The sequence below is a fragment of the Corvus kubaryi genome, unplaced genomic scaffold, assembly GCF_017639235.1.
Source record: "Corvus kubaryi isolate FWS band 111438036 unplaced genomic scaffold, C.kubaryi_AGA036_p1.0 split1-131, whole genome shotgun sequence".
Lineage (NCBI taxonomy): Eukaryota > Metazoa > Chordata > Aves > Passeriformes > Corvidae > Corvus > Corvus kubaryi.
In genome coordinates, this window is record NW_024582073.1 from 5,857,571 (window position 1) to 5,875,843 (window position 18,273).

Sequence of the window (18,273 nt, forward strand, 5' to 3'; positions counted from 1 at the left end):
AAGTACATATATTGGGCACTTGGTTTTGGTTTTTTTCCCTGATAAGGATGTGCAATAACAGTCTAGAGACCACCTAGTTAGACAAATGAAATTATTACCACTTTCTGCAAATTCAGAGGGACAAGAAGACAGTCTCAACTAAAGTTATAATGAAAGAGAGACATCTATATAGGTGCTTTTCTTAACTATTCTTTGCCATATTGACTTTACATTTTAGTAATTTAAATTACGGTTTAAGCACTGATGTGAACAAGACTGGATTACATCAGGAAGGCACCATCTCCTGAGAAGAATGGTGATAGGCTGTAGTCCATTTTAACAACCATTCTTTTAGCAAATATTGTATCTTAAAAATTCATACTCTCCAGCATTTTTTTGTCTATTGTTCCTAAAGAAAACTTCCACACAGCAACTTCCTTTCCTTAGCCTGGTGGCTGAAGTCCTTAACCAGCTTTCTCAAGTGAACTATATTTGTACATCCATAGTAGAATCTATACCCCTTTTCCAATCTTACTAAACAAGTGCTACTGCAATTATTCAATTAAAAAAAAAAACCCAACAGCTCCACTTTGATTTCAGGAAAAAACCCTCACTTACTTTCTTCCTGCATTCGTGCTAAAATTTGCACATCTGTAACATCATTTAACTTGTAATTAGACCCAATAGAGTCTTCATCCATCTCTGATGCACTTAATTCACTGTCCAGAGAGGACTGTGGACTTAGCGGAGGATTTCTATCTCCTGAAATTTTAAGATGACCTGTGGAAAGAAAATAAAGTAGCAGGAATTGCTGTTATTAAAACAAACAAACAAACAAAAAAGGGAACCTGCATTTCCTTTCCTAGTAAAAGAACCACCAGTCTGAAGAGATTGCTACTGAGACATTGACATTTGAAACATTTGATTATTTTATTGCAAACCTAGGCCGAAAATGTAACTTACAAAAGCAAATCTTAGCCATTACCTTCTAAAAATGGGCAACTTTATAAAATCATTGCAGTAGTGTCAAAACAAATTAGTGGCATGTAATTTGGTCTATCATACCATGTTTCAACTGCTAAGAAGTTTGCACAGCTCTACAAAAAAGCAACTGCATACCTGGTTCCATCTGTGCTTTCATTCTCATCTCTGCATACTACCTTGTAATATTGTAAGTTTGACTGTATCTTTCTTAACAATAAGGACTTGCTGATTCAATGAACTGATTCAATTTGGAACGCTTAAAATACAGTTTATCTGAAAATACTACCTGTTCCACCTACACACCTTTGCTAAACTGTAACATGGAAACTAACAAGGAAAAACTCTTCCTGCTTGCTGCCTTCTGGCTGACACCCCATTGCCTGTTACATCTCTGTCCCCCAGGCAGGTATGTCATTGTAGCACAATGCAGAGCAGAGCTACCAAGATTAAACCAAAAACTGGGTAATGGCTCTCGTGCAGCGCAGGCTTCTGTAAAAGTCCACAGTGAATTAGTGATAGCTGGATTGTCAATGTAATGTTTTTTCACCTTCCCTGTAAGCTAATTTAAATTATATACAATAAGCCAACACTCTAACTTCAGAGTAGAGATGCATTCCAGGCATCAATTTTTCTCATGCAAAGGAAGTGTCTACAGTGTAGAATAGACGTATAAAATATTGCCAGAAGTTAATGCTTACACTGCTGGCTGCAAAGTCTCATGGAATGCTTAACTGCAATGTGTGCTTCTTCCTTATATTATACTGTTCACATGTCAGAGGTACTGATGGATACATTGCATACCAAATGTTTCAGTTAGTAAGCAATGGGATAGTTGAAAAGACTTCACAACTACCAACCCCTAACCTTTGAACACCTACCATGGAACTTAACACCCCTGTCAATTTTACAGGGTGAATTCCAGAAGCTACTTGGAAGTCCACAGAATGAACTCTGTGTTTTGGTCCAACTGCTAATATGTATCAGTGATTTCTGGGACATGGACACCCAAAGAAAACATTTTACATGTATCTCATGACAGTAAGTATGTAAAAAAGCTTTTCCTAAAAAGTTTAAATACTGTATGATGCACACATCCTACAAAACACTGAAAAATTCTGGAGTCTTTCTTATTCTAGTTTGATGCAAATGTTGTCTATCTGAGCATGTTTGTGAAAGGAAAAGGAGGAAGTAAGGAAAAGACCAGACACACACTGACTTACCTGAGGTACCAGGAGGTATGAGCTGTTTCACTAAAGCAGATTTCACTGGTGTTGAGGAGGGAGAGTTGAAGCCACTGCTGTAGGGGCTACCGGTATTTGGACTATAGGAACTTGCGTAACTGACTGCACTGAAAGGGCTGCTGTACAAACTCTGTCTCTTGAGAGCTGCAGGAAAGAGGGGAAAAGTGATGAATTATACTGAATGAATGAAAAACAAATACAATACTGTATTATGTCTTCCGTGTGATTTAATTACTATGCAGTTCAAGTAGAAAACTTCAGTCACCAGGAAGTTTTCCCACTGCTTTCTTCACCCCTAGATATAACCATAACGCGAAAAGAGTGGAAGAAGAGGGCAAGACAAAATAGTGACAAGTCTTTTCGTTTTAGAAGTCAGATCTAAGATCACTGCAGCTGATGTCTTTGAGATGCCCAGCAGCGTAGGTGCTCAGAAGCAGGAGGGCAGTAGTACCTCAGTTATACTAACATACATCCTATACCCAATTACATACAAACCAGAGCACACCACGAAGTCACGTTCTCCAGAGCTCTCAGACCTGTCTGGATCACACAATACTTCCACAGTAACCCCAAGACTGGCACCACATAACTAAGCAGTATCACCTACAAAATTTCCCTAAGCAAATGCTAAAATGAAAAACCATTAAGTAAGGCAAATGCTTCTGTTTGTATTTCTGGGTACTGTGAACCTACCAGACTAAAGCAAATTGACTATTTCCTCCTGTTAACCTTCTGTTCTAATGACTTGGGATATTTTGACCATAGGCTTCAGCCTCATATGCAATATAAGATCTAAATTGGGTGCTTTCCTCTGCCATGTTTCAATGTTGAGGTATTTTCAGATGAATTTTAAACACTGGTGAACATTAACAATGGTGAACAGTAAGACACTGCAATTCCACTGGTTGTCAAGTGTATTACTTGTTTAGTTACTTGACTATTTAGTTCAAAAATGTACATTTTTAATATAACAGAAAATGGAATTTCAACAGGGGTAGTGGGATCCAAAAGATATTTACACACTTTTGCTAAAAATCAGCTGCTTCACTGCTGGAAGTGTATTTATAGAGAAGTGTATAAAAGAACAAATTAAATTGCAAAATGTTAAGATGAAAAAGCTAGAAATCTCAACTTGATAGTACATAAATCCAGATTAGATTTAGTTGCAGCTCACCCAGCTGCTGAAAGTAAGCTATTAAAAAATACTGTGTGACATTTCTCTTAGTGAAAAGGGGCTTCAATGTAATAATTAGGCTACTGATAGCAGTGGACAGAAAAAAAAAAAAAGAGTAATTGAACCCAAATTTCCTTACTAAAAATTATTGTTGCTTTGACATTAGAGGCCAAAACAGACTACAGTTGCATGAAATGCTGCTTTCAGCAGCAAAGCCCAGCAAAGCTTCGGCTGCTCCTCCCACCCGCTTTGCTCTTGGGTCATGATATCCTCAGTTGTCCAGTGCAAACAATGGTGGGGGCTCCACTATTATCTGACCTACTGAAGTAGATTTAAGTTGAAAAATATCTAGAGTATTTTAACTGACTGCATCATTTAACCAGTTTTTAAGAGTGCCCCCAAAAAAACATATTGTCCAACCTAGCCCATAGCAGAATGTAGTACAGAGGCAAAAGCAGCAGAAATTAAAGCTGACTTTGCAGCAAATTCCTAAAATTACATCTCATGTAAAGATCCTTTCTAAACCAGCTAATATTACCAGTGTTTTAGTTAAGAGTGAAAAGACAGTTATAGATGAAAGATGGAAGGCTTATATTCCAGCTTTCACTGCAAGTCTTAGATAATAGGTGTTAATTTCAGCAATTTGTGAATTCACTGAATTCTAGCAAGTATTCATGAGGTACCTTCAATTTATTTTGAGTGTCAAAAGGGAAATCTCTATTTTATTACAAAGCTCAGTAAACAAAACCAGCAATTACAAGTCACTCTACGCTGGGTGATTATGATGAGGCCTTTGATATCAACTTCACAAAGGAACCCCAAAGCATCTATTCCAATTGAATCTTTGTTGTCACACCAAAAAAAAATTTACTTTTCATCTCTTGCTGAAAATATCACTAAAAATCCCTAAAATGTAAGTCTGCACAACAGCTCTTTCTTTTGTATTTATTACACAGATAAGTATTTTAAAATACTAACCACAAATTAGAAAACAATTGTACTACTGTATAGCCTTCAAAACAGGCTCTTTGTATACATCTGTAATGATACAAAGTATTTGATCACACACAGATATTTTTTTTTGGATGAAACTTAACACGCTTTTGCTACATATAAAAAGTTTGCTCTGGTATGTGGTGAGACTTGATACATACAGTAGTTTTCATCCTAGCTAATGTGAACCTTCTTCAGCATGATACATTTTCCCAGGAAAAAAAAGTTGGATTCAAACCATTTTTCTGGACCAGAATTCCTAAAGGTTTTCCTACAGGGATTTCTGTAACTCAGGAAGACATTGCTATTTTTACAAATAGAGATACGGTCTTTATTAGGAGTGTCAGACAAAATTAGCAAGACAGGTAACTAATTTGAACATTAAAATGATCCTAATATTAGATGAAACAGTGGCTTACAAAAGATTACACATTAGCTTTCAAAACACCAGAGGGGAGGGTTGACAATCAACAGTTTTATTTTAACGTAAATTTTCTTTTATAACATCCAGAAACAGTTTGCAGCATCTAATTCCTTTTAGCTATGATTTTGCTGAAATGGTCATGAATCTCACTTTCGCTGTAGGAAATTGGAAAATGTGAGTGCAGAATATACCTAAAGTTCCCTCTAGTCTGAACACACTTCCAATACTGAGCATGACTTGCTCTACAATTGTGAACCTGAACTGACTACTGACAAGGCACTGTGCATCAGTAACTGCTCTCAGTAGTGTGGAGCTGAAAGCTGCTCTTCCCTCCTTTATTATTATGCAATGAAAAATATAATGGAAGAAGAAAATGTGAAATATGAGAGTACATTTGAGACTGAAAAAGAGGAAAAAGATATTAAGATTAGAAAGACGTAACAACAGCAACTGACAATGTAAAAATAGTCAATGCAAAAGAATCATCAGCAAGGATTCAGGAAAGTTACACAAGTGTGAAAAGCCTTATCCATGGAGACTGGGACCAGAATCGATGAACTGCACCAGTAGCTAGTAACAGGTTAGGTGATGGGTCCATGAGGTACAAGTACTATGCAAAATGCAAGTCACAAGATACTCCTGAAGTTGCGGAGTAGGAAATACACACAAAGTTACAAGAAACACTACTTGTCTTCTCCAGTGAAGCTCCCTGCTACCCTAAATCTGTAAAGGAGGCTGGTTGCTCTAAAGGACAATTTTCTATTTTGTTAAAAATTCATTTTTACATGCAATCGTCTCCAACCAGCATGTGCCCATCTTTTCTACTGTAAGTATTTCCACCTATTAGTACTATAGATGAATTGTGGTATTCTTGCAAGTATCACTGCCAGAAGCAGATCCTCAGGTCTAGGGGGAAACAAAAAAAATAGGTAAAGTTACCTAAACACATTGTTTGATAAAACTTTCAAATGCGTCCATTTCACACGGAAGTTTCCTGCCATTCTGCTTCAGCTATGAATTTTTAAAGATACCTTAGGGGTAACAGAATTTGTGGTACTTCTGGAACACTTCTACTCAGTTCTGAAAGAAGTTAAACCAGAAACAGAATTAGGTCAATCAACTGCTATCCATTCTTAAATACTCAGTGGTATTCAGATTCCCAAACTTGTATCATCATTTATAAATGCCTGTGATCTGAGTGCTTTTCGTTGTTTAGAATCTCAGTCTTTGCCTGTACCAAGCCATAGATTATGTTAACTGTTCAGGTACATTTTTAATAGACATTTGTCCAGGCAGCATAAAAAAGCACAAGAAATAGGGGAAGATCGTAGGTGACTCACACTAAGGGCACTTTCACCACTACGCCCATAATTTTTACAAGAATAAAAAATAGATTCAAATTTTATTAAGAACAATTTCAGCACAAACCAGAATAAAGACAGAATTGCTCCATAAAACAATACAAGGATAGGAAAAAAGTTACAGTCAAATAAACTCAGCACAAAGTTTATGTTCCATAGAAAGGAGGTGGCCACTGGAACCACTACTGGAACTGCATGTTCATACACCCTTAGCTCAAGTCCAACCATTCTGCTAATTCCTGAAGATAACAGTTAAACATGTAGCAGTAGCAGACTACAGAAAGATGGAACAGGAAAAGAATAGCTATTAATAGCAAGAAAGTAAGTTGTCTCAGCATCATTTAAAAAAAATAGGTTCCAACAAAGAAATAAAATAAAGCAAGAAACCAGATGGACAGAGAATTCTAATCAGATCTTCAGCGTTTTGCTACTGGTTTGACATAAAAAAGGCTGGTAGTAGAAGGATGGAGAATGCAGACTTTCATTCTCACAGGGTCAAACACGCTCCAGTTTTGACTATAACCAACTAGTTAGTATTAAGGAAGAATAATGAACCCTGGGGTTTTTTTTAATCTGACTGTAACTAGATCTTAAGTTACTGGGGATGGGAGGAAAAGAAATCAATATCATCTCCCCAAAGTATTCAAAAACTTAAGCCTCAATTTCCTTAGATGAAATAAAATAGGTAATCTAGCAGAAAACCAAGTTCCATGCTAACATACTGACAAGCACCTAACAATTATGATACCTTAATACAGGCTTCTATTTAAAAAAAAAAAACAAGAAAACTTTCAAGTTAAAAACATTGTTTTTTCCTGAAAACATCTGACCAAACTATGCAGGTGTTATAGAACTCTGAAATCATGACTCACGATCTAATGCCTTCATTTTATTTCATTCATACAATCCAGAAAATGAGTAGAAATTAATGACTGTTTGTAAACCATAATGAAAGCTTTAGACACAAGTAATTGACAGATGTCTTATCTCACAACCATCAGCTAATTTTGACTCTGTTTCAAAATAAAAACCCAGTGGTTTTAGTGTGCAGAAACTCACCCGACATTGTTTGTTCCAGCTTGTGGATCAGTGACTTCTTAGCACATTCAACATCAGGACTTGGGTAATCCAGTACCTGTCTGCACCAAACTAATGGACTGATACATTTTTGTACTGGATTCAGTTTCTTCTTTGGAGATGTATATAACCTGGAAAAGAGAGAAAATAAATAATTTATGAGGACAGACAAAATGAGCATAAGATGAGCATGCAAGAAAATACCACACAGTATGCCATTTCTGTTTTTATACTCTACCTACACTACAGTACAATCCCAAAAGATAAAGAAAGCACAGATTTGACCCTAAAATTAATCATTTTGGATAGAGTATAACAGTGATAACATATGGCTACCTAAGGACTTCACACACTTTATGTAGATGGACAATTTCACAATGTCACATAAACCTACAAATGAGGATTAATCGTTTCAGATTCACCTGAAGGAAGGAAATTGAGCACTACACAATAAAGAACTCTTGTTTTCCTAAACAAAGGAAGCAATAAGCATCTTAGTAGCCAAGGAGCAGTGCTAAAGTACACAAAACACAACTACTGTTTCAGTAGCCTTGAACAATGCACAATTTATTTTTATTATTTCTATCCTAGCACCTGATCTTTTCGTACTCTTTGAACACAGAACAAAGGGACTATCTCTGCCCTAAGGAGGTATACAATCAAGCATCAGCAACAAGGAAAAAGAGATAATGCACACAGGAGAGGAGAGAGAAATAACAAGATTATACTGTTCTCCCAGATGTGCTGGCAGATGTACTTTGTTTGTCAGCATCTCCATTCATTTATTTTAACATCAGCATTCCATGACTGAAGAAAGTAGCAGTCCAGTTTAAAGGCTCTAGAAATTTAGCTGAAAACATCTCCTCCCTCAACAGACAGATTAAAGGAAAAGTCATAACCAATCACACACTCAAACCAGGGAACTTTAAGCCTTACTTTGGACTAGAACCAAACTTGGAAATGTGGTTCAGCAAAGACAACAGTGAATTGCAAGACATACAATGCTAACTAGAGATTATGTCGTGTAGAAACAGCTAAACGAGTTTCTTCTAGGAGTAATGACAGACTTCATATTCCGAGTATGATTGTATGCCATACAGAGTAACTGAGGAACATCTGACAGTCTAATCAGACATGCTTCTGTACAAAACATATAACAAAAGTTGTTCCCTTTATGCCAATGACAATAGCAACACAGAAGTTATTTCCCACAACTTTCATCTCTACAAGATTATCTCATCTCTCATCTGTAATTCTAGAACTTGAACTCCGTTTGTGTTACAATAGCTTTTAGAGATTTTTTGTAATTACTACCATTAAGTTCACTTCTTACAAAAGCTTCCCAAGAAACATGTCTAAAAAACAGTGGTCTTTGTTAAGAGCAAGCTCCAAAACACTCTTCCCTCTAACATTGAAATTAGCAAGCTATGCTTGCAAATCCAGGAGAGAAAATATCTATTGGCTGCCAGGTTTTAAAACAAAAATGAAGCTGTTTGTTACAATCCTAATAGTCACTGCCACTTACTGTAGTTCAAGGGATTTATGCTTTGGCAAATATCATGTTGTCTGTTATAGCTGATTTTGTAGAAATGCCCACAATCTTCAAAGGCACTCAGCCTAGAAGAAAAGCTAAAAACCCTTCATGTATTTATATCCCTGAAGATCCTTGAAAAGCACAAGAGTTGCTCAATTTTCACAGTTGTGTAAACAATTATGCCACTTTCTCTTATTTCTATGACTATCTCCATAGCATTAAAAGTAATGTTTAACATTTACTATCTACTAACTTTAAATTTACTGTCTTTTTAGTATTTGCCTGTACTCCTTTCTGTCCTAAGGTACGCTTATACAATACAAAGAAGCGTCAAAGGCAACAAAGCCAAATTTTGTCCAGTACAGGCCAGACTCACTCCTAGTTCTCTGGATAGCTGACATGCCTTGCTGCGTTTGACAAGTTCCATGCACGTTCAAAGTGGTTACAGTAGTACCCAGTATAAAAGGCAAGAAATTAAAGTGCATGTCCTCTTTGAGAAACACACAAAAGGGGTACCTTCAACAAACCTACAAGAATGTTCTAATCAAAACTGCACCTGGTATTTTAAGCTTCAACTCATTCTTTTCAGGAATTCCCAACTGTTGCATTTGTTTCACAAGTAACTTATTTACTGAAGCAATCCAGGCTCACACAGTTCCCTCTTTTCCACCTCCCTTTCTGACCAAATACATACTGCATATTCTTCCACCTCTTTCCAGTCAACTGTTTTCCTTCATCAATCTTTGTTTCGTAACTTAGACTTTAAGATAGAACTTGAGAACATACATATTTCATGCAACTCCACTACCTCTCAACACACACGTACATTGATGCAGTGACAAAACAGCTTTTTCAGGGCAGTTTCTTGTACATCATGCAATTATGAAGCCTCATTATAAAGCGGTGATCTTAATATCCCACCTGACAAAGAACAGCCAATCTCAAGTTTTGTGACTGACTTAATTCTACTTGCTTTGCCTAATTTGGATTTTACAAAAACCAGAAGGACCAAGAGCAAGGCTAAGAATCAGAGTGATGCCTCTATTACCTCTTCTTCTCTTCCCACCATCAGAAAAAGAACAGATATATGAAGCATGTGCAAATAACTTCACACAGCTAAGTGGTCTTCCTTATCAAACTGTTTGACCCAAAAGACATAGGCCCTCCTTAGCTGAAGAACCTTCCAGAAGAGATCCCATTTGTACCTGTCAATGCATTCTACAGCAATACAACAGCACTGATAAGCAGCACAGCAACTTCAAGACTGAAGATTACCAGCATAACTTCATACATCTTTAACCACTAATAATCAACTCTCTCAAAACAGGAAGTTAAAAACAATTGAGGAAGCTGACAACTTACAGTTACCACCCATACTACAAATGTTAACACACCAGAAACATATACTCCAATCTCTCCACAACAGAGTAAAGACTCTGCAACTCAGTGACATAAGGTAAAGTAGAAGAAAACAGTATATAAAAAGGAGCTCAGGAGCTTTGATTTACTTTGAAACAACACTAAGAACACCAGACACTATGATTCTTCTGCAGCCATTAATATTTCCTTCTTTTGGCTCTTACTAACTACACCACAGCAGCACCAACATGGGGCTGAGAGCAGCCAGAGGCTCTCCTGATTAGTTCCAGGAAGATGCAGCAGAGAAAAAGGCAGAGCTTTTGCAGGAAGACTGCTGTGACTACAAGTATATATGATGTCACCCAAATGGGGCAAGCTGCAGCATGCTGCACTGGGACACAGCTGAGTCAGAAAAGGCTTTGAAGAAAGAGGACACATCACTGCAGTAGGAGTGGAATATCTGTGTATGGATTACCTCACCTGAGGAACAACTCCCAGTACATTAAAATACAAGAGGCTAGTTGCCACAGGCATGAAACAAGAAGCCAAGATTCTAACTGGGGGAAAAGAAGAAGAGTCTTTTTGTATCAAAATCCTTCCACCTCTCAGTATCAGAGTGAGGGAAAACATGCAGATGAACGTGAAGTCACAAATCTGAATTAGAAAGAAGATGGCAAGTGGAAGGAACTTGGAGTTAGTGCTCATTTATTTTAGCTACATTAGCTTTAAGCAAAAACTGGTAGGTGTAATAAAGGAAATTAACTGGGAGCATACAAAACATGATGCATGGAAAAGCAGGATGAAAAACCTGAAAATATCAAGAAGAGAAAAAGCTGAAATCCCAGGACAGATCAGTAAGAAATGCCTTAAAATACAACAAGGAAATAGCACAATGAAAAGCTACTGAAAATGTATAAATCAGGGGACAGTAATACTGGACAGTCTTGGAAACAGATAATTTAGAACACAACGGTGTCAATCTAAACTCTTTTAGGACAATTCAAAAGTTTCAGGAAACCCTATCTGAAGTGGCTTAAGTAAGTCAAAATTTAAGACAAATTTTGAATAGACACGTAAAGATCTGAAAAGCATCACTGGCTGAAAGAAAAATCAATCACAAAATAAAGTGTCATCCTCCCTGCACTTATGTGGCACACAGATTTCCTTTCCTTCTCCCCACCCCACAAAGGTCCTATGTACAGCTGTAGCTGAATGAGATACACATTGTTTAGTCTGTAATTCTTAGTTTTCAGCTCTACTTCACAGAATGCTTTTAGTTCCAGGAGATGCACAAATTACAGCAAACTCCAGTCTATGAATATAAACTCCAGGATGTGAATACTACAAAAATGCTTTGACAGTCTCATTAAACCTTCATTTTAGAAGTGGCACATCTCAGCTACGCAATGCGATTTTTGCATAGAATTAAGAACATCCAAGAGGTTGCAAAGTGGAATTTCGAACACAACTATCTTTCTCTGCTCAGCAATTAAAGATAGTTGTGCCCTGGCTAGTTGCTGGAAATTACTGGCATTATTCATCTCCTCATCCAAAAGAACGTGTTGGTGTCTGAAAGGGATGTTGTAGAATGGGAAATGGGCAATCAATAACACCATCATGTAGCCTCCCTAGAACTATCAGAGAAATTGTACAACCGTCCACTATTTAAGAAGCGTTTCATAAGAAATTTTTTAGAAAATATATGCTCAAACACAGCATTGTTGATACTTACGCAGAAGAGAAAAAAGTTGAGAAGTTCTGTGTCCTACTAAATGTGTTCCAAAATAAAATTCTGCTTAATGACTTTGCTTGGGAGCTCTAACACCTACAAGTAGTAGAAATGTGAATCATGCCTAAACAATACATAATTATGTAGTAAATTTCAGGAATATCATTAAGACAGTAAAGGAAACTCGTATCAAAGCTTTCATTATATCAAAATATCAAGCATGTTTAAAAGCTGTAACTACCACAGAAGAAGACAGAAGTGGAAAAAGTTCTTCCTCAGGATTCTTCCTCCAGTCCTCAAATATCTGTTTCACAACAAACATGGATATCTCAAAGACAATAACCAAATTATTATTTAATGTTACCAGTTGTTTTTTTTTGATAAAACTGGCAACTTCCATAATCCTTGGTTTTCCTACATGCTTCTTTTCATATTATCTTCCTAGTTTGTGAAGACATTATCTGAATTTGGTTAAATTCCAACAACTTTAAATCGAATTGATATTTTATCTGCCACAAAATGAAAAGCATCCATTTCTCTTTTACTTACACCATGGAGCAGAAATTGATCAGAACCTGTCCAAGGGGTCTAAACCACATTAATCCAATTAAATGTAGCGGTTGAACAGGAAATGCTGCAATGTAATTTCAGCAATAGGATTTCATTCAGGTAGAGCTCTATCCTAAAATAGCCATGCTATACTTTACCAGCTCACTATGGCAAACCAGGATTCCAAAACAATGTTAGTGCGCAAGGGACATCAAGCAATATGAGATGGAAGACAATCATTACAGATGACAATCATGTATCTCAAACAGGCCCTTAGCCAACTAACGATAATGGATGGCTAGAATGGAAACATACACTTACTATAAACAGGTGCAAATTAGAAATAGCTGCTGAATGAGAGCGTAATAGTGAAAGTATGTGCCTTCCATTTCAACTAGTCAGGATACACAACCAACCTGAGGTCTTAAAAAACACTGAAACTATTACTTTGAACTATTTAGTTAGTATAAAAAACCCACCGATAATTTCATTTTAAATACACAATAACTGCCTCTTGTTTATAAATGAGGTCAGTCAACTGTCAGCTATTTTAACTCTGCCAAGGAGACTTTATGCTGACATGAAAACATGGGTAAGTGCTAGGCTAGTTTTTATAGCACTATCATTTAAAGAGGACACAGTTGTTCTGAAGTTTCCTGAGCAACTGCATGCACAAAATAGAGACACAGCAAGCTCTATACTCTTATGCACATGCTGCAAGTAATTTTTGAAGAAAAGCACTGCATGTTTTGCTCACATTTAAAACAAAACTCCTCAGAAAGCTTAGGTGAGTGACCATGTAAAAAGTTACCACAAAGGAAGTTACAGCGGATTCACAACACATTAACTAATCTACAGTAACTGCCCACGTGTGCACACTTATCCTGCAATAAACTCAAGACAGCTCTCTTTTTAAAAACAGCACAGCAAGCCACCCTGCACACTGTTATCCAGATGTCTCCAACATGCTGCACATCCACACCCAATCTTACCCAGCAAGTCAAGCAAGGAGGTGCACACCACTTCTCTGAAGATTTCTCCACTCTGGGTGCCCCTCTGCCCTTTTATCTTTTCAATTAATTAGTAAGAAAAGACCCGTTCAGATTGAAATTTGAAAAAAAATTAAATTTGATCCAATCTGGCTCAAGAACAGCCAAATAGGAACACCCGATTATGAATGTCACTGATAACTTGAGGAAATAATCAGCAGGCCTAAAGCAAAGTCTCCATGGGTCTGTGTAGAGCTCAGTACAGTGTGCAAGTACAGATCTGCCCATCTGCAACCCTCAGTACCTTATCAGGAAGAAAGTTTCAGCACATTAAACAATATTCAGAAGCATATGGACAAGAAACTCAATCTAAATTCACTGAAATATTTTTAATAACTTACCACATACATTACACATTGAAGATTGTCTCATGCTAAAGTGTTTAAAACTTAAAGCATATCTGAATTTAAGTAACCACAGAAAAGAAAAACAAGCAAAAATACAAACAGCCCCAAAGTTCACTAATACTATAATGCTGTTTTAATAGCTAAAGCTGCTATTAAAACAGTAGTGCCAAAGTTCCTTTGCTTGTTTGATAGCTGCACCTTCTCCTTTACTTTTTCACTTTACACTTCTCTTCTGTATACTTATCTAAATGCATTTAAAGAATTAAAAGCTAAAAGCGAGCTGATCAACTCTACAATGTAGATTTAAAGAAACATGTGACATTCCAGTATCAACTTCAATCACAGTATCAAGTGTTCTGTCTTAAATTCACAGCCACTAATGTGAGCATTAAATGTAAAACAATGTAATTTTAACAGTTAAGAAAATTCTTCTGCCATGACAAGGCTGCAGACAATTTCATAATGGGGTATGAAAATGTCTTTATTTTACAAAACAGAAAAGAACAGTGATAACCAGCACCCTTTACCACCTATTATTGCCCACAGCAAGGTCCTTCTGAAATCGAAAGTAAAGACAAATCTAAACTTCTCTATAGAGACAAGCAAAACAGGTAAGATGAATCACTTTTTTATGAACAATGATTTAGATTTAGTTTCTTTCTGCAAGAGGTTTCCTCAGCTGCTAAGAGGTCTTTGATTTTTACAGTGTATAATCCCATATTTTAAGCAGGATTTTGGGTTAAGCAGTAGCGATCCAAAACCATTTGAACCTCAAAGAGTTCATATGAGGCTTAAATTTCATCGAGTACATTCACCCTTTCAGTTGATTCAATTACTTTATGAGTGACCTTGCATAACCAAGGCTTTAGGAGCAGGATTTTTATGAAACAGTTTAAGGGAAATCCACTTATTCACATCAACCTCTCCTATCTTCACAGGCTTGCTTCTTTTTGATTGCTCTACTAGCCCTCTGAAAATTTCAAACTTCATTAAGAGCAATAACCTTCATTAATCAAATGCATAAATACAAAGTCATTTTACCTTCATAAGAAAATAAAAGGGGTTGGACTATTTAGTGTCTCAACAGTTGAATTAGAAGGTGTTTAGAAATTCCAGGAGCTTGATTTCCATTTTTATTAAGCACTTAGGAACAAAAATATTCAAACTAGCCAAACTATGTTTATCATTAACTGCATGTAAAACTACAGCAGGAAAACACAATTTTTTAAAATTACATATCCATATTTTGTCATACGTATGGCAATAAGTAAATTTTTACAATTTCTCTTTTTTTGTTTCATGCATTTGTGTCTCCGTCAGTGTCACATGTCTGAGATTGAAAATTACCTGCTAAAACATTTTAGCTTCACAGTTGCCAAAATATTAATAAAGGAACAAAGACGTGCAAAAGACTGCCTCTAAGTTTTGCTGTCTTTTGAGGACTAGAACTTGCACAGAAACACGACGGTGCCACAATAACTGGCAGCCAAACACCTGACACCAGCAAGGGCTGTGCTCAGGCAACCATGCAGCTGCCCCGCGAGTGCCCAGAACCGCATCAACAAAAACACACAGCACTTATGCCACCACCGTCACTATACACTCTGTTGGGACATTAACTTTTACTTAGGAGACCCATTATGTTGCCCCTGATTTAGGATGAACATATAAAACAGTAACATCTCTTGTCACTAGAATTCATGTAATTTACAAATTTGGCCATCCCAGTCCAAACTTGCTGTGCAAATTTACCATATTCTATTTCCATCAAGGGCTGTAAGCCAGTAGATTACAAGGCATACAGTGAGAAATAAGAGTAGCTGCCTTGCACAGACTCATCTTCTGGGAGATGATGCCTTGTATTAATTTAGTGTTGGATGAGAATAAACTTATGCTCTCATACTTCTCCAGTGGGTTAGGCTGAATGTCAGGCAAATGACTTCTCCAAAGAAGTGCACACACTGTCTCCTCCCCGAGCAACTAAAACATTGCTCATGCATGGAATCATTCCAGCATTTTTAAAGGCGTTTCTAACTCTGAAAGACATTTTTGTTTGTTTTGTAAATTTGTCTGCATGTTTGCTTCCAAAGACCTTTGTAGATGGACCTACAACCAATTCTGCCGCAAGTCAGTTTGCCTGTGTTACACTTTTTGTCCCTGCACATGCTTCCCTTGCATTTTTCCGTTGACACGGTGTTGACACGGTGCTCCTCCCCACTATTTCCCCTGCAGCTCTAAGGCTGCTCCTCAACAACTGTCATAGGAAACTTCAGACCGACAGCTGGAGACAGCGCGATGTTTGGAGTCTTCTTGATTCTCAGTGGAAGCCCATCCAAGTGTAATAATGACAAGGCAAACAGCCACCTGCAGCTGTTTCTGCTGGAGCAGCAGGGTAAGCAGTCCATTTAGAACGAGGAACCACCTAAGGGAAACCGTGATCCTACATCATTAGCAATAAATTGGAACACCTAAGGGCAACACGTCTATGAGAAGAAAAAGTGTTACATTTGCTGTCTCTACAACTGAAAGAAATCGAGACATAAAACATACGTGATGCATGTCTGAAGTCTAACAGTACCTGTGGGCTAATTCTGAACTACCCTAGAAATTTCCCCACACGTTTCTCAACGCCTCCCCACCTCCTGCACTCGCGGAAACACTGACGGCTGATTGTGCGGCAGCACTGGAGCCCGCTCGATGTCCGCGGGCCCCGATGTAACGCTCCCACCGCGGCCGAACAGCAGCGCAGGGCCGCGGGCCTCCGATGAGCTCCAACGCCGTGTGCAGAAAGCGAAACACCCTTCCCCGGCAGGCTTCGGTACGTATCGCAGAGCTCATTAAGCCCTTCACCCAGCCCAGAGGGCGAGGCTGCGTCCGCACACAAAGCCCCGAAACCCCCCTCCGACATCAGACACGCGCCTGGAAACAGCCCCTTCGCCCCCGGGCACGGCGGGGGAAGGGGGACGCGCAGCCCTGCCCGCCTCCTCACCAGCCCTCCCCCGCCCCATCCCCACCCCGGCCGCCTCCTCACCAGCCGGTCTCGTCCTCATCGCAGCCGGCCAGCCGCTCCAGCTCCTCCGGCCTGAGTACTGCCGCGTCGTCCAGGAGGCCATTGCCGCCGCTGCCCCTATCGCCGCCGCCGGGCTCCTCGGGGAGCGAACACCGGGCGGCGGCCCTGGGGCTGAGGCAGCGGCCGTCGAACGACGGGGAGGCGGCGGGGGGTGGCGAGGAGGGCCCGGCGCTCGGCAGGCGCTTGGGGCTGGCGGGGGCGGCGGGCAGGGCGCCGTGGCGGTTGCGGAGCTGCTCATTCTGCTTCTCTAGCTTCTTCACCAGCTCCTGAAGCTTCCGCACCTCCGCGTCTGCATTCACGCCCGAGCCGACGTCCTCCATGGCGGCCGCCGGCAGAGCGGCGGCTGCGCGGGGAGAGGCGGCCGTGCGGCCCCGTCTACGCGGCCGGGCGGCCGGCGGCGGGGCAGGGCCGGGGCGGGGCGCAGGACGCACATCCGCCGCCGCCATGTCACCGCCTCCTGGCTGGGCCGCCGGAACCGCCGCCCCTCGCGCCGCCTGCCCCGGGCGGCACTGCGCGGAGCGGCGCGGAGCGGAACGGCCTGGCGCGGCACAGAACGGCGTGCGATGGCATGGCATGGCGGCGGGTCGCCGCCCCGGCAGCGGGAGGCCGTGACTCAGCCCCGCTCGGCGCCGTCCGACGGGCTCTTGCGGCAGCATTGCTCCTGAGGGAGCAGCCTGGTCTGGCCTGACCTCCAGTGTCTTGGGGACCAGACAGGAGTTGTATGGGAAGCCCCAGAATACCTTCTAAAAATGTTCAAAACCTCTAAACAATACAAGGTGTGCCCCTAGTCCAAGGCCTAGGCGATGGTGTTGGGCCTACTGTGTATGACAGATGTGTGAACTGAACTTCCCTTGAGTCTTTAATTTTGTATAAATATATGCATATTCATGTAAAGATTGTGGTGGTTTTGCCATCTATAGCAAAACTTAACACCTTTAGTTTGAAGTAATTAGTGGGACTTTGGGATTTGTCACAGAATCACAGAATGGGTAAGGTTGGACGGGACCATGGTCATTGTTCTGGTCCAACCTCCGCGCTCAAGCAGGGTCATCCTAGAGCACAGGGCACAGGATTGTGTTCACTGGGCAATGTGTTCCAGTAAGGAAGTTCTTCATAATCAGGTGGAACTTGCTGTGCATTACTTTCTGCCCATTGCCTGTTGTCCTATTTCTTGGGATGTTTTGTGTCTTGTGACAAAATGTCTCCAAATTTCATCAACTGGTATTGTGGGGATGCTCTGCATCCCCCTTCCCTGAGCCACTGAGACAGTGTCCTTAGTGCCGTCCTTTCACAATATTTTCCTCTTCCCAAATTCCGTCTACTCAACAGCATCATATTGGAGCCTGCTTTTGCTGGGGAGAGGAAGAACACCAGCAAGTGGGCCAGAGGATAGCTGGAGTCTG

General features: G+C 39.8%; 1 protein-coding gene across 3 annotated transcripts in view; it reads right to left on the bottom strand.

Annotated features, from left to right (window-relative positions):
- Nucleotides 1-17,273, bottom strand: part of SLAIN2 (SLAIN motif family member 2) — a 33,401-nt gene extending 16,128 nt beyond the window's left edge. Inside the window, exons 1-4 of one of the 3 annotated variants that reach the window (XM_042053081.1) lie at nt 16,832-17,272; nt 7,216-7,364; nt 2,184-2,348; nt 598-759 (exon numbers count right to left, since the gene is read on the bottom strand). In XM_042053081.1, coding sequence (XP_041909015.1) covers nt 598-759; nt 2,184-2,348; nt 7,216-7,364; nt 16,832-17,190 — 835 coding nt within the window. In that variant the 5' untranslated portion in view covers nt 17,191-17,272. Of the gene's footprint in view, nt 1-597; nt 760-2,183; nt 2,349-7,215; nt 7,365-16,831 lie in introns of all 3 variants that reach the window. The other 2 variants (XM_042053082.1, XM_042053083.1) reach the window with 2 other exon arrangements.
- Nucleotides 17,274-18,273: the final 1,000 nt, after the last annotated feature.